The 16,379-nt window shown below is 43.0% G+C and overlaps 1 protein-coding gene across 3 annotated transcripts in view; it reads right to left on the bottom strand.

The window, feature by feature from the left end:
* Positions 1–14,930, bottom strand: part of magi2b (membrane associated guanylate kinase, WW and PDZ domain containing 2b) — a 119,491-nt gene extending 104,561 nt beyond the window's left edge. For all 3 annotated transcript variants that reach the window (XM_079501004.1, XM_079501006.1, XM_079501005.1), the window contains exon 1: positions 14,393–14,930. In XM_079501004.1, the coding sequence (XP_079357130.1) occupies positions 14,393–14,690 (298 nt within the window). In that variant the 5' untranslated portion in view covers positions 14,691–14,930. The remainder of the gene's footprint in view (positions 1–14,392) is intronic.
* Positions 14,931–16,379: the final 1,449 nt, after the last annotated feature.

The following is a 16,379-nucleotide window of genomic DNA, read 5'->3' as shown; positions in this document are numbered from 1 at the left end:
ATTCATCATGGATGGTTGATTTTCATTTGAGTGCTGAAGATGATGGCCACTGCGATAAATTAGACTGAGGACAGGTTGTTGCATGAAGTGTGCTGGCTGCTCTTTCTTTTTTTTCTTTTTCTTTTACAGGGCTACGGCATCCATCCATACCCGTAGAGACTTTCATGTTACTGAGCTTTTGAATGCTTTATCAACAACCTGAGACACAAGAACATTGGTCAGGTGACCTAATCCTCAGCAGTCTTGTGCTATTAGAACACACATATTTAATAGAAGTACACAATATAGGCCATGGGAAATAATTACATACTGTATTAGTGCCCAAGCCGAATGGTGCCTAGTGTCCTAATGGCTCAATGGCTCAACAAACGTACTGTCTGAAGCCCCACAATAAGGTTTCACCTACATGTATTCAAATTGGTACACACCTGTATCATGTCTCGACTTACAAAATAAGGTGCTGTCTACACAAGGACGTATTCTGTGTTACCCGCACAAGTACTTAGCCGATCTGCCCTTTCTGCCACACGGATAATGCGTTTTGGGGGACTTTTTGAAACCGGCTCCCAGAGTGACAAACTTCGGAGACGCTACTTTGTCGTCTCCGTGTGTACAGCGAATGCCGCCTATTTGCTGAAACGGTGACGCCATAGTCCCCTCGCCCCCTCCAAACTAACCTCACGTCACCAGGCTTTCCACCTCCAGTACAACAGATGGCTGCGACCATGATCATCAGCCGGCTTTTTACAGCAACATGACACGTTATTTATTAATGTGTACATTATATGTGAATGAATGAATGAATGGAGCTGTTTGACCTGTAAAGGGAAGCCTTTAATATTGTTTGTGCATTAGTTCATGAAGTGCTAATGGTTTATTTCACCATAACCACTTACATAAGTATCACAGCTATTTTATATTTGCAGTTTGCACATAATGTCTATAAATCTCTTCTCCGAAAATAGCCGATCTGCAGCCCGTGAGCTTGTAGATGAGCTATTTTTGGAGAACAGATATAAATGATGGTGATTACCAATCTGGAAAGACAAGAAAAAAACGGATTATCTACATTATTGTTACTATAATGGTGTAGTGTAGAATAGATTAGTATATAGGCTATATATCTAAGATAGGCAGCACGCAGCCACCGCTGTCTGTCTGTCCCTCTCACAGGCTCCAAAGTCAAACTCATCATTTCACAATGCCCCTCGTTGTGAGCTTTAAGATCTGCAAAATATGAATCTCATGCTCATGCTTATGTATACTTTGTAGCCTACTTCTGGCAGAAGAGGGTAGTTATGAGAATATGAGTAGGCCTATGTAAAATCATTAAAATTGCAATGATTTGTAATGAAAAGAAAGAAAAACATCAGCTACAGTTGATTATGCCCAGTAGCTTACTGAATGATTTTGCCACAATGCCACATATGCATTTTACAGGCCGTGCATAATATAGCCTACACTACTACTCTGGGTGTCCGGAGCGCCCTGCTGCTCTCGTCTGGACGACATGCATAATTAACATAACCGCAATGTGGACGCTCGAAACTTTGATGCTGGCTACAAACTTGTGCGGGTAACAGCCCAAGCCGTTGGAGTTGGAGTCATGACCTAAACCCAACAGGAAGTTAGCCATTTTGAATTTATAGTGGTGTTTGTTCATTTCAAGCCATTTTCACGGGTTGTACTTTAACAAACTCCTCCTAGGAAGATGGTCAGAATCACCTAAACTTGAACTTGAACCACAAACTCGCTCAGCCTGCACAAGAGACCTTAACAATCGATGAAAAACATGGCGAAGCGTCAAACTTCAACGTCAAACAGGTCAAATAGCCAATCTAGCAAGGTAAAGTTTTTCTTTTTTTTTACCTATGTAGACTAACTTTTCAGCTGATTGCCATACAGACTTGTGAGTGATGTCCCTGGACTCAGATCACAGTCCTAGTCATCGATCACTGTTTGCAGCTATAATTTTATATTATATTGTATTTATTTAATCTGGCAAGCCAGTTGTTAACCCACAGACCAATATACAATAAGAATAATACACATATTATGGAAAAAAAATATGTTTTGTTTTTTTCTTTTGATAAAAATGGTGGAAGTGATAGCAGAAGTTTGTTATTTCATCTATTTTCACTTCAACTGATAAACTCATCTGTCACACTTGTGAAATAACACCATGGATTCCAATTTGGCCTTTGCCCTCTTTGCTCATTGCAAGTTGCTCATTATATATTTTGTCTCAGATTTGCCTTCATATCATTACCTTTACAAATCTCTGAAAACACTGCTGAAACCATGAGCATTACTTCAATCACATGCATCCTTGCATCCACTATTCTGGGCATGTCATAATAGGTGAATACACAGGCATACAGTTGGGTGCCACCGATATTGTCCCTTATCATTTGACCCATTTAGGCCTGACCTCAAAACTTTAAAAAATCCTTCTAAATCCTCCAGTTTTCTGAAATTAATATTTTCACGATTTTTCAAAAATAGCAGACCTACAAGCTCGTAGCACGCCACTCGGTGGCGCGCTATGAGCTTGTAGATCTGCTATTTTTCAATAGCTAAATTATAACAATGTTTAAAACACCAAAAGGGGTTCCCGCCCAAAATGGGTTAACTGTCTTTTTGCGCAGATCACGCAAACCTCAGCAAAAAGAAAAGGACAATATCGATGGCCTCCAACTGTATACACTCGGCAAAAACAGGCAAATGTTTTTGGTAAAAAATAGGTGCAAAAATCACACCCGTGTGAAGTGAGGGCGCTAATATATTAAAGTCTAACTCATGTAGGTGATGTAATGGTGATGTAAAACAAACGGTGCCAACACAAACATTAAACGCCATTAACAATAAAGAGACAATATGACGTAAATGGCACATTATGACGTAAATTTTCCATTCATTGTCAATGGGGTTTACAAAACAAACATTGAACTAAAGACAAACATTAAACCTGTATATAGGAAAATAGCAGATATACAAGCTCACAAATGTGTCACAATGTAGATATGCTATTTCCGCTATTTGAGTATTGATAAGTATATACTGTAGGGTTGAGTAACTGTGTGCTTACTGTAATAGCTAGCTCAATATCTGAATTAGGTCTGCAATGAAAAATAGCATGGTAGCAATCACTGTACACTGAGATGTTGCTGAAGTTCATTTCTCCCCAAATAAGATCAAACTTTTCTGGAAGCCAATACCACCAGAGAAGAAGGTGCAATCCGCAGCCTTCCTTCTAGATTGCCGAGGTGCTTGAGGGCAACAACTGCAATGATCAGATTTCAGAACAAAGTTCAGATTGAGTTCTAAGGACACTTTGTAACATCCTAATTGCTCCAGGAGCATTTTCAGCACCAGGGATAGAAATAGCTGAAAATAAGATAACTGTCATCACTCAATGGATCCACTTGAGTGGATCCACTCGAGTGGATTTCAAACTTTTTGTGCCCAGCCGCCCTACACCTATACAGAACTACTTGGTGGAGAGATTGAAGTCACTCAAGGCCATCTAGTCAGTCACTTTGCTGTGACTAGACTCCTGGTGTCCTCTATTGGTCGGAAGCATAAACTACACCAGAGTCATTGATCAGGAATGCAAATCAAGCACTTTAATAAAGCCCATGAGATTTCCTCCATTTGACCAGCTTGCCTTGTGGTGTCACTATGAAAACGACTCCCTCTGCATCGCTAATTCCCCAAAACTATTCATAATAGTCCGACAAATCCTTTTGCATTACTCCTCAAACTTCACTTCATTGAAGGTGATACTGAACCCAACAGCTGTATCCAAATACCAAGTGGGTGCCGACAAAAGATATTCGTATCAGGATTGATGCTGCTGAGCCTTTCATAGCCGGCAGCCTTTCAGTCCCGGCTTTTACTACCGTGGTTACACTGTAAAGTCCTGAGTGATCATTTCACTCAGAGTGTACAAACGCATCCGTATGAGTCAATTTGAATACATTTGTATTTTGTACACTGCCATGGGTTACAAACTTACAAATGGATAAATTAAAACGAATTTTTACTTTGTGTAGTTTTTATAATCCTTCAGTCTTCTCTTTTAGATCTCAAGCCCATGGAGAAACCGTCAGCGTCAGATTAGCACTCCTGGCTAATCTAAACGGCGGGTCAGTGAAAGGAAACCATCGGCTGCCTATTGAGTTGTGTGTGAATAAGCACCTACTGTATGACACAGGGATGACGGGCTGGCGGGTGGGCGGGAGGTTGAGGCTCCTTTGAGGCTCCGTTCCAGGGACACCTAAGCACGTTATCTATTCTATGTCTTATAGATTGGAGGAAATGTCTGTGAATGCACACACACACCGAGTAAAATCCTCGGTGTGCGCGAGTGTGTGTGTAAATCCATCCTCCTGACGCGCGCGCACACACACACACACACACACACACACACACACACACACACACACACACACACACACACACACACACACACACACACACACACACACACACACACACACACACACACACACACACACAGACACAGACACAGACATTCAGTTAGACTTTCTACAGATACCATGATGAGCCACGTGTCCTGGCTCCTTCCATCCAGGGAAGGTGAAAGATGGCTAATGATAACTCTCCTCTGTGACAGTCACACTGTCTGCCCTCCCACCTGCAGTCTACTGCAGGTGAACCAGACCCAGGTGAGGAGGACACAGGGACAGTCACACTGTCTGCCCTCCCACCTGCAGTCTACTGCAGGTGAACCAGACCCAGGTGAGGAGGACACAGGGACAGTCACACTGTCTGCCCTCCCACCTGCAGTCTACTGCAGGTGAACCAGACCCAGGTGAGGAGGACACAGGGACAGTCACACTGTCTGCCCTCCCACCTGCAGTCTACTGCAGGTGAACCAGACCCAGGTGAGGAGCACACAGGGACAGTCACACTGTCTGCCCTCCAACCTGCAGTCTACTGCAGGTGAACCAGACCCAGGTGAGGAGGACACAGGGACAGGAGGACTGTCTGCCCTCCCACCTGCAGTCTACTGCAGGTGAACCAGACCCAGGTGAGGAGGACACAGGGACAGTCACACTGTCTGCCCTCCCACCTGCAGTCTACTGCAGGTGAACCAGACCCAGGTGAGGAGGACACAGGGACAGTCACACTGTCTGCCCTCCCACCTGCAGTCTACTGCAGGTGAACCAGACCCAGGTGAGGAGGACACAGGGACAGTCACACTGTCTGCCCTCCCACCTGCAGTCTACTGCAGGTGAACCAGACCCAGGTGAGGAGGACACAGGGACAGTCACACTGTCTGCCCTCCAACCTGCAGTCTACTGTAGGTGAACCAGACCCAGGTGAGGAGGACACAGGGACAGTCACACTGTCTGCCCTCCCACCTGCAGTCTACTGCAGGTGAACCAGACCCAGGTGAGGAGGACACAGGGACAGTCACACTGTCTGCCCTCCACCTGCAGTCTACTGCAGGTGAACCAGACCCAGGTGAGGAGGACACAGGGACAGTCACACTGTCTGCCCTCCACCTGCAGTCTACTGCAGGTGAACCAGGACTGGCATGGTCTGGATTTCACATCACAAGGCTCACATCACAAGGCTCACAACCCCCACAAACAGAAACATGTTCATCTTTGTTAATTGCATGTTAATTGATTTTGAGACGGCCTTCTACAAGAGCAATAACAAGCACCTACTTCGATGCATCTAGGGCATATTGTGTAGACTAACACAAACGTGCCCAAAGAGACACGACACATGCATACATACATACATACATGTGACACACACCATGAAAAGTCATAAGAATATGGCGTTTTATTTTTATCTCAGGCGGATGTATTGCATTTAATAGCAGCACCTTTGTCATGTGTCATTGCTTCCGTTTCCTAAAATGACCTCAAGAAAATACTGCATTACATAGTCACATTGCCATGGTGATCTATCACTGAAAGGTTGGTGTTGTTATCCTGAGGAAAAACAGCCTTGGGATCCTTCCTGACGTCTGAAAATGACAACACCTTTGAGGATACTAAATGCTCCCTTGTCTAAATCTACAGTTCAATCACTTCCCCTCATTACAGCTCACCCGGGCTGGTAGGCTTATTATTGCGACAGTAGGTCGCATTTACTATGAAAACCTGCATCTCCCGTCCGTTAGTAAGTTAGTCACTCACAACTCCATATGGTCACGCCTCGTGACATCACATCCCCATATAGGGTCACGCCTCCATATGGTCATGCCTCGTGACATCATGTGACCCTTAGATCTCCATATCTGCACATATGGAGCCGGCCAGCAACTCTACATCTGACCTCAAACCCTTAGATCTCCATATATAGAGCTGATCTGTTCTGACATTCCATATGTTGGTCCTTTCCCACCCGTCATTCCATATGTTGATCTGACCTGTACAGACACGCTCCATATATGGCCAGTACAGAATTCATTCCATGTTGATCTGACCCGCCCCATGCCAAAGCGCCAGCGCTCGCCCAGCAGTCTGCCGTCACCCAGGCGGATGCGTGCACGCTTCTCTCCCTCAGGTATGGTATACCAACCAGGGTATAGAAATCCTGAAGGTATGCTTTTTAATACCATCAAATATGTCCAAAACTGTAGTATGATCAAGCAGGGCATTAAACACAAAAGGTTAGAAAATGGAGATAGGTTTCTGCCCGACAGCAACAATATATAATGTATGACCTTATTTTGAGATGACTACTTCCAACTTCAAAAGCAATTTATTATCCATATGATTTTATTCAACTGCCTGTCTGTCACCACCACCCACCCACACATAATTTCCACCCAGTGGCAGTATTCATCACAGCAACTACTTTTATCGGGTCCTCCAGCAAGGTATTCTGAATCTATGCAAGATAAGACTGTATTTCTTTCTTTTTTTTAAGATTAGTTTTTGTTTGCTTTTTGCCTTTATTGATAGTTATTAGTGAAGACAGACAGGAAAGTGGGAGAGAGAGAAGGGGAGAGACATGCAGCAAAGGTCGTCATGAACGGGACCCGAACACGCGACGCGCTGTCAGGCCAGAGCCTATGTGGCATGTGCCTGGACCACTTGGACAGCGGGCGCACAAGAAAGTATTTCTGATCTATAAATTATTCCATCGGCCATAAGTATTTAAACCCAGCAAGACTTGTCTAAGTAGGCTAATTGCATATTAGAAACGCAGCATTGCAGGCTAGATGATGCCATACGTGCTACAATGGCTTCACCAGCACAGCTTTTATGTTTTTGTTTTTTGTTTTTATAATTTACACAAATACCATCATATACCGTATAGCAAAATGTTAGGAAGGTATGAAAGTCACCATTATTATAAAAGTTGAATTGTGCAATATGTTTGATAGTTAAAGGTCAGAAAGTAATAATGTGCAATATTGAAGGATACTTTCAACTACAGACCAGTATAATCGTCAAATGTTTAAATCTGCTCACACCCTCCCATACATATGGTTCCCTCTACCGTGCTGCTGGCTTTTCCAGCATGAGCTGGCATTCAAAGAAATGCACAAAAAGACTTCTAACTACACACATTACCAAAATCTGTATACGTGCAAAATAGACATATTTAAACTGCCTAGTACCTACTGTACTTCTTCACTTGACATAACGAGACTACGCCAGCTGGTAGTAGCTAATTTGGGGTGTTGGTGCATATCTGCTGTCGAGCAGAAACCAGCAAACTCCAAAATGTTCATTTTTCAGGAAATTAAAAAAATATATTTTTGAAGAAAACGTTATATTTTAAAACAAAGCAATAATGCTTCATAAAGTTGGTATTGTGACTTTATACAGTATATTGTCAATTGTTTGCGTGACAATGAGAGGAGGTGGAGTTAGCTGCTTTAGCAGACAGTTTGAAATTTGAAGCACTTTTAATGATTTCCATTGCTTCAATATTTTTTAACGAACACACAGACTGTGTTCAATAGTATTGATTTATGAAAAATGTTGTTTCTGCCGGACAGCAACGATATGAAGGTTTTGGATAGATAAATGATGGTGAGCCAGGGGAAGGTATCACAGGGGAGAAGAACAGCTAGCTTCTTCTGAAACACAATGGCTTATTATCATAATCATTCTTTTTGTGTATCATAACAGCCATATAGGCCTAAATATTGCACAATGATTGACTGACATTATGAAAACACTTTTGTGTTGGCAAGTGACTATTTTTAGAGTAAACCAATCACTTATCTGACACATACAGTCACTTTCTAATTTGCATACATTCATATGAAACACAATGAATGCATCCATATTCATAAATACACAGGCTCAACACACAACACCATCGCTACATTTCACAATCTGGCATATAAATAAACTGTAGTCACGACATAGCCCCAATCCAAGATATTCTCAGAAGCAGTGTCCGTGGTGAACAGAATTAGGTATACTGACCTAATTCACTTAACTGGACCAGATAGATATTGGCCATTGGCTGGCTAAGCGCAAGTTTGATCCTCAGAGCGTGGCTTCAGCAGCTTGTAGCCTAAATAAAAATGGTTCGGTCTCTGACAGAACTCATTTCTTACAGTTATTAATACCAGCAGCAGAGAGAGAATGTTATGTGCTAATTCTTCAAGCCTGTCATCAACAAAGCGACAAGAGATGAGATGAAGGTTCCCTCCTCTCCCAGTCCTCAACTCCGTAGTGAACAAAAGTCAAAGAGGATTCTGAACAACATCCCTTATTCATTGCAAGGGGGAAAATGTTTATATACTAGCAGCAATGGGGCTAAAGCTGCACATGCATGACCTATCATATGGCACCGCAAGGGAAAGTCTGTAATATGTATGACCGGCTTTTGAATGGCCCTAAATGTACACTATGCTCACCTGGTCTTTATATTTTATTTCACAAATCTGACGGAACGTTATAGAATATGGGGATAGTTCATATTTTAACTAAAGCAGTAATCACTTTCTGCCGAGACCCTATTTACAGTTTCATTAGTAAATAGAGAGCTCTTTGGCATGGCCTATAGCGGTAAAGTGCTACACAGTCAGAACAGACAGCTGTCCTCCATGTGCTGAATGTATATATTATGATGTGCATGGGGACTTTAAGATGGGTATAATATTTATTTGGTCATAACATTTTACGCAATCGATGGAAAGCCTTAGTAGTTCTAGCATGCCACAGAAACCAACCAACCGTGGTGAGCCATAGTTCGCCATGCTCTCTCAACACAATTTAGAGTCCCGGAAATGCCTCCATTAGCATTCTTCATAAATAGGTGCTTTATTACCAACAGCTATGAGTGAAACGTGACTTGCAAGTAAACACTTTTATGAATACTTTGTCTTCTCCTCCTTCACGACAAGTATGGGTCTTTAACAGGGGGTCCGGGACCCCCTCAGAGTTGCTACAAATGTTTTATTTTACATGAACCACTTGAACATAGCAAAAAGATTGCAGATCTAGATCTAGGTCCTTGGCCTGAAAAAACGTTGAAGACCCCTGCCCTAAAGAACTAAAAACTGTTCACGTCACATGGAAAAAAAGACTACATTAGGGGAAAGTGGATAAATGTCTCTAAAATAGTGTATGTTTCTCCCCATATAAATCCTTTTGAGTAGGTGAGGTAGATTATTTATATCCTGTGTATGTTGTGTAAACACACACACACACACACACACACACACACACACACACACACACACACACACACACACACACACACACACACACACACACACACACACACACACACACACACACACACACACACACACACACACACACACACACACACACACACACACACACACACACACACACACAATTTAATTAATTAAATGTATATTATTGCTTTTGCCTTACAGGACTGAATTATTAAAAAAAATGATTTGTTTTCTTTCAATTTTTGCCAATAAATAAACAGGAAATCTTGAATGAGAAATGTAATTGAAAGTGACAAAAACTAAAGCAACAGTGAGTGGAGGATGACATCTTCATCTTCAACACACAAGGCAATTTTGATATAGGATCCTCAACTGAAATGAGGTGTGGTATTTCTCAGTTATTGGCTACAGGAATTCATTAGCTACTAATCCATTCCTGTCCATCTGGGCTATGGGACCGCGTAGATCCCATAGAACCACAGCATTGCATCCGTCCTTTCCAGATTGACTCCACTCCCTGCATACCCCATTGGTCAATACCCATGTGCAAATTCAGATTGATTGGTCAACCCACTGAGGACGGACAGACGGACTTTGAGTGTTGTTCATTTTATAGTAGGATGTTGTTCATTACATTTGAATTAGTAAAACAATGGCATACTGTATAATGACAAAAACATGAAGACACAGCTCTATACTGTCTAAGTAAGCTAATTGCATATTATATTGTGCTTCACAATAGGTTTTCAAACAAGTTTCTCGATCGATTATGATGTCAGAAGAACAAAATATACTGATGATAAAGATAACAATTATTCACCACCTCAAAGCCCTCTGCCATAGTGTGTATTGTGTTGTGCATGCACACACCAATTCATGCATATTCACTTATTCACTCTTCTCTTGCAGACTGTGCCAACACCTTGTGGCGCTGTGATCTTCATAACACTAAATATCTTCCTCAATGATCAAAGAAGCCTTGTCACTTCATGCTTGCTTTCTGTTAATATACTAGTGGGATGAGGAACTGAACTCAATGAATAGATCTTTATCAAATAATTACAAAGAAATGCACAGTGCAAATATATATATATATATATATATTTTTTAATATCCTGTCTATATAGTCTCAAAGAGAGTAATACAGTTTTTGTTGGTATGTAGTTGAAATGACTCTTACAATTATTGCAAACCAATAAAGTGTAAAATATAAATGTTATGTTGCTATTGAGAAGAATCAGTCCATCTATAAATCATGCAGATACTAACAGTGGGTGGAAGCCTTTCCTGAAGGTGTTTGTTTTGCAACGCTTTCATTATTGTTTATTTGGTTGAAAAAAGAACACACACACAATGTACCGACCGAGGCACAGAAACCAAACAACAGTCCACTTGCAATGCACTACATTCAACAGTCCAACTAGAAACATTATTAAACCTGGGTCGGGACTCCATCCACCAGACCTTTCACTCCATTTTCCTGTATAAACATCTTTAATGACTTTCAATCATTGGGTGTGCAGGTGTGTGCCCTGTGTGTGAGAAAGGGAATGTGTCCCAGTCTTCCATGCCCTGTCATTAGCTGGAGGTCAGGGCAGAGAGGGATGGTGACCCTGTTCCAGAGGTACGGCAGGCAGTATCGGAATACCGCCCTGACATCCCTAGCTCCTCATCATCATAGTCATACGCCCTTTAGGGAGGGAATGACAAGGCTTCTACCTGACTGAGCACAACCCATTACAGACTCCTCTCCATACCACTTTATATTTTCGTCTCTCTGTCTGTGACTGTATTTGTGTAGGTGGACATGTATGTGCCCAGACGGACCGTCCAGCTCCTATTTGCCTCTCTGTAGCCTGCTAGCTGAGTGACTGAACTCCTTCTAGATGGTTCCTCAGTGGGGCTGTGTGTCTGCAATCTGTCTGCAAGCACACAAGCCATAAATATGCTCCACTCTGCACTCTGCGGAAGTGGAATAACAATATTACAGCGAGAGAGTGACAGTGAGTGAGAGAAAGCGACAGTGAGTGTGAAAAGGCAAGAGAAAGAGAGAGGCGGAGGTAGAGTGAAAAGAGAAAATAACTGAGAGGCACAACAGGAGTGTGCTCAAGAGGGACGTTCAGTTAAAAGGAATAAAGGATGCTCTTTGTAAAGGCCACAAGCCCAAACCCTCATGATACATAGCTCGCCTCATGTTTAAATGGATAGGAGGAGTGAATTGTGTGTGTGTGTGCGTGCGTGCGTGCGAGAGGGGGGGGGGGGGGGGGGGGGGGGGGGTAGGGACACAGAGTCAAAGAGGAGAGAGGGTCAGTCAACATCCAAGCTACAGCCACATTAGCATTTAACCCTTATGGCATCTCACAGCCTTACTAATACATTCACTACTGTGTATCCACCCCATCAGCAGCCAAACCAAGAGTGCGAAGACAATTCTCGCCGAGTGAAATGACCAGTCAGCTCGGAAAACCACAAATATCTTTAGTCTTCCACTTTGTTTACTTAGTGTCAGAAAAACAGCAACATATGTTTATGTTTTATAAGTATGTGTAACATGTATGTTTGAAAATATATAAATATACCAATGTTGACAAGAAAACCATAGTATCGACTATTTTGGACTATTATGTTTTGGTGTAGTATACAGGTAAGTAAACATTACAACAATCAATTGAATTAGAGTTATTATTGCTAAAACACACAAGGCAGCCGTCAGACATTGTGAATAGCACTCATTCTCATCCACTATTTTTCAACCCAGTGTCCTACTGTCTGCATTTATAATTGGTGACAGAAGCAGGTCACTCAGTCAACTGTGCTGCTCCCTACTATTACAGTGTTTCCTAGCCGCAATTTGCAACTCTAGATTTTTTTATAATGGGATGAATCTAGAGTTGCAATACCCTCCATTGACTCCCTGTTCATTCAATTTGCGTTTGCGATCTGCTTGTATTAAACGATGTTAAACTCACCAACTTTGCAGCTCTAGGCCAAGCTTGAATTATCCTCTTTCAATCTGCCGAGTTTTTGTTTCATAATAATCCACCGTAGACCCGTTTCGAATTTGCACATAATGCAGGAGGCAGCAGCGTGACCCGTTAACAAAAACGAGTGCTTTCAAACTGCAACACTTAGAAAAAGAATCACCTGCAGAGGATGTCTTGACAGAAAGTAGCTCATAACATGTCTACGGTGGATTTTTGAGTGGTGCAACCACTCCCTTACGGAGCTATGTGTGTGGGTAGGTAGCTGGCTGGCTGGGTGGGTGTGTCTGGGTATGAGCACGAAAACAGCATGGTTGTTTTTCACCACCTGTGCACAACCTAACGCACACACAAACACACACACACACACATATTAACTGTATATATGATGCTTTCGGGTGTGACAGTACAGTACAGTACAGTACAGTACAGTACAGTACAGTACAGTACAGTACAGTACAGTACAGGGACCGCCACATGGTAACTGTCATTTCTCAACCGTTTCGGACGCGGGGCGGCACGCCGGAACCGGCCCCCTGGGCGCGTTCCCGGGGGTCTGGAACTCCCCCCCGCCCCCCCACCCCTGGGGACCCCCACACGGTAACTGTCATTTCTTTACCATTGCGGACGCGGGGCGGCACGCCGGAACCGGCCCGGCCCGGCCCCCTGGGCGCGTTCCTGGGGGTCTGGAACTCCTCAAGCTTGGCCTAGAGATGCAATTTAGGTGAGTTTAACGTAATTTAATACAAGCAGATCGCAAACGCAAATTGGATGAGTAGGGAGTCAATGGAGGGTATTGCAACTCTAGATTCATCCCATTATAAAAGAAATCTAGAGTTGCAAATTGCAGCTAAGCGTTTCCCAACCTGGGCTGTTTCAGGTAAAACATACATGTACAAAATCATAAAGAAACAAACCCTGTTAAGTTGAACAACTTAGCTTACTCCCACATCTTTGTGAAAGTACAGTAGTAGGCATAATAATAACATTGTTGTGTGTGTGTGTGTGTGTGTGTGTGTGTGTGTGTGTGTGTGTGTGTGTGTGTGTGTGTGTGTGTGTGTGTGTGTGTGTGTGTGTGTGTGGTCGACATGAATTGATGTTTTACTGAGTTGAGTCATCACAACTGAAGACTTAAGTGCTATAGCTAATTACATTCTACAGTGGTATAACAACTATAACTGATCCAACTCATATTAACCCCTTGTTTTTAGTAAGAAACAGAGTTGGCCTGCTGGCTAGGCTGAGCCTTTCTGTTGCCCAGACTACAGAGGGGGAAAAAACAGCCTCAGGAGTAATTAATGAAATAATCCATGTCCCCTGACCGAAATCACGGAAAAACCGCAGGCCATGGCACCTCGCCTAACGGACACACCCCCTCGGGCGGACCGTGGCACAGAACCAGAGCATTGTGATAAACAGACGGTGAATCTCTTGGGCGATATGATGTCTAACCTCATGGACTCACTCGATCGTTTTCACGCAGCGCGCGTCGCTTCCACAAATCATTTGCCCGTGATCAGATTTCACCCATGAACAAAACACGTATATTACCAAAGGCTCGTTTGCAACCTAGCATATTGATACTATTTCTCCTTTTAAATAGTGCAAACTGTGTGACTTCTCTCCCTGCAAATTACATTTGTGTGAGTGTGTGACTAATACATTCACCAACACAGCTGGACGGCATACAAACAAACACATAGGCTACTCCCCCCTCCTTCCTTGGTAGTGCTGTGTGTAGTCAACTCACCTTGTTTGACACATTTGAAGCGGACTGGGTCTTTACAATGTTTAATCACGGCCAGCACGTCTCGGGTAGTGAGTCCGGCCACTGGCATGTCGTTGACTTCCAAGAGCAGCTCATCCTGGGACAATTTGCCACTCTGGATGGCCCCTTTACCCTGTTTCACCTCCCCGAAGTGGGGGAACTGCCCGTTCTCCGCGCCCCCCTTGAGCTCGAACCCCAGCTCGCCTTCTTTGCCCCTGCTTATCACCGCTTCGTGGACTTTGTTGGTCCAGTGGTTCTTCTTTTTTAGGCTCTTAGACATTGTCGGGCGAATAATCACCGCAGGCTGGCCATTCAGTAGGCTGTCGTCTGTCTCATCCTGCCGTTTGTGACACACGGGTCCTCCTCGCCACCAGCAGCTCAAAGCGACGGTAGCTCCATCACCGCTGCATGGTAAACATGATATCCGTCCAGAAAGCAGCGCGATCGGGAAGGGGACTGCAGCACAGCACGGTAGAGAAAATTACACTGTCACACACACACACATACACACAGACGCAAGAGACAGATACTAGCGAATGACCCGGATGTGAAGTCTGTAGGAGGGGAGAGATGAATGGTTCGGGTTCGGAGGAAAGGATGGAGAGAGGAGGGGACATAAAACAGGAGTGCGTTGCTCCCACTAGTATTGCCAGAATGCCAGGGGTGCATTTTTACTTAAGGTGATCACAAATTGTGCTTTGTAAATGCACTTAAATGTAACGAACGCAGTAAAACACGTTTAGAATGAAGTAGCGTTAGCGTATTAGGTTTTTTCTGCACATGATATTTAGGCAGGCCTACAGTCTGACTCTGAGATGACTAACACCTTTTTTATGACACAATGTTTATTTCTTTTTGCAAATCGTACACAGAAAAAAATGAGATGCATGAACATTTTAAATAAAAGAATCAGACAAATTAAACAAAACAACACAAAAAGTAAATACAATGCAGTATAGGCCTACACAGAACAAATACAATACAATAATACCAGTAAGAATTAATTCTGTACTGGCCATATATGGAGCGTGTCTTGAGTGTACAGGGTTTGATGAGGTCAGATCAACACATATGGAATGTCAGAACAGGAAGGACGGGTGGGAAAGGATCAATATATGGAATGTCAGAACAGGTCAGCTCCATATATGGAGATCTAAGGGTTTGAGGTTTGAGGTCAGATGTTGGAGTTGCTGGCTCCATATAAGATCTAGGTGATGATCCAGTCTTCTCCATGTATGGTTATCCAGGGTTAGATGAGGTCAGTGTCGTGATCTTCATATATGGAGATGGCCATGTGGTGGCATGACGTGGTGTCGACACGGCACCTTGGGCGGAGCTGGGAGCGGTGCGTGCACGCTAGTATGTCAATAAAGACAATAATATTTTTTCGTTTTGGCGGCCATGACGTGTCGACTCACGACCATATATGGAGGCGTGATGTCACAAGGCGTGACCATATATGGAGGTGTGATGTCACGAGGCGTGATCATATATGGAGGAATGGGGTGACTAACTAACTGACGGAGGGATGGACGGGAGATGCAGGTTTTCATAGTAAATGCGACCTACAGTACGGTCGCAACAATACAAAAATAAATAATAAATATAAATAAAATAAAATAAAAGTAAGACAATGCCTTTTGGTCCTGGCCCTGGGTAATATTAACATACAATATATCCAATGGGAAAAAAAGAAGACAAAAAGGAGTACCGGTATGTTGCACTCACACCACATTGGGATCTCTGACCTTTTTTATGCAGTCTTCTGAATGCTGACCAAGTGTCACATAGTTCATAGTAGCCAATGTCCATTATAGATTATAGGCTACTTTCTGTGATTTCCTGCATGTTTTGCATCACATAGTTAAATCTACCTACATAAACCTTCTGGATAGAATATCAGCCTTACGTTCACTCACTTTAAAAATGACATAAATCCAAGCTCAACCAAAAATGACAAATCTTTTTG

The sequence above is a fragment of the Electrona antarctica genome, assembly GCF_951216825.1.
Source record: "Electrona antarctica genome assembly, chromosome: 5".
Classification (NCBI taxonomy): Eukaryota; Metazoa; Chordata; class Actinopteri; order Myctophiformes; family Myctophidae; genus Electrona; species Electrona antarctica.
The sequence above is the reverse complement of the archived record's forward strand: the minus strand, read 5'-3'. Positions and strand labels throughout refer to the sequence as shown.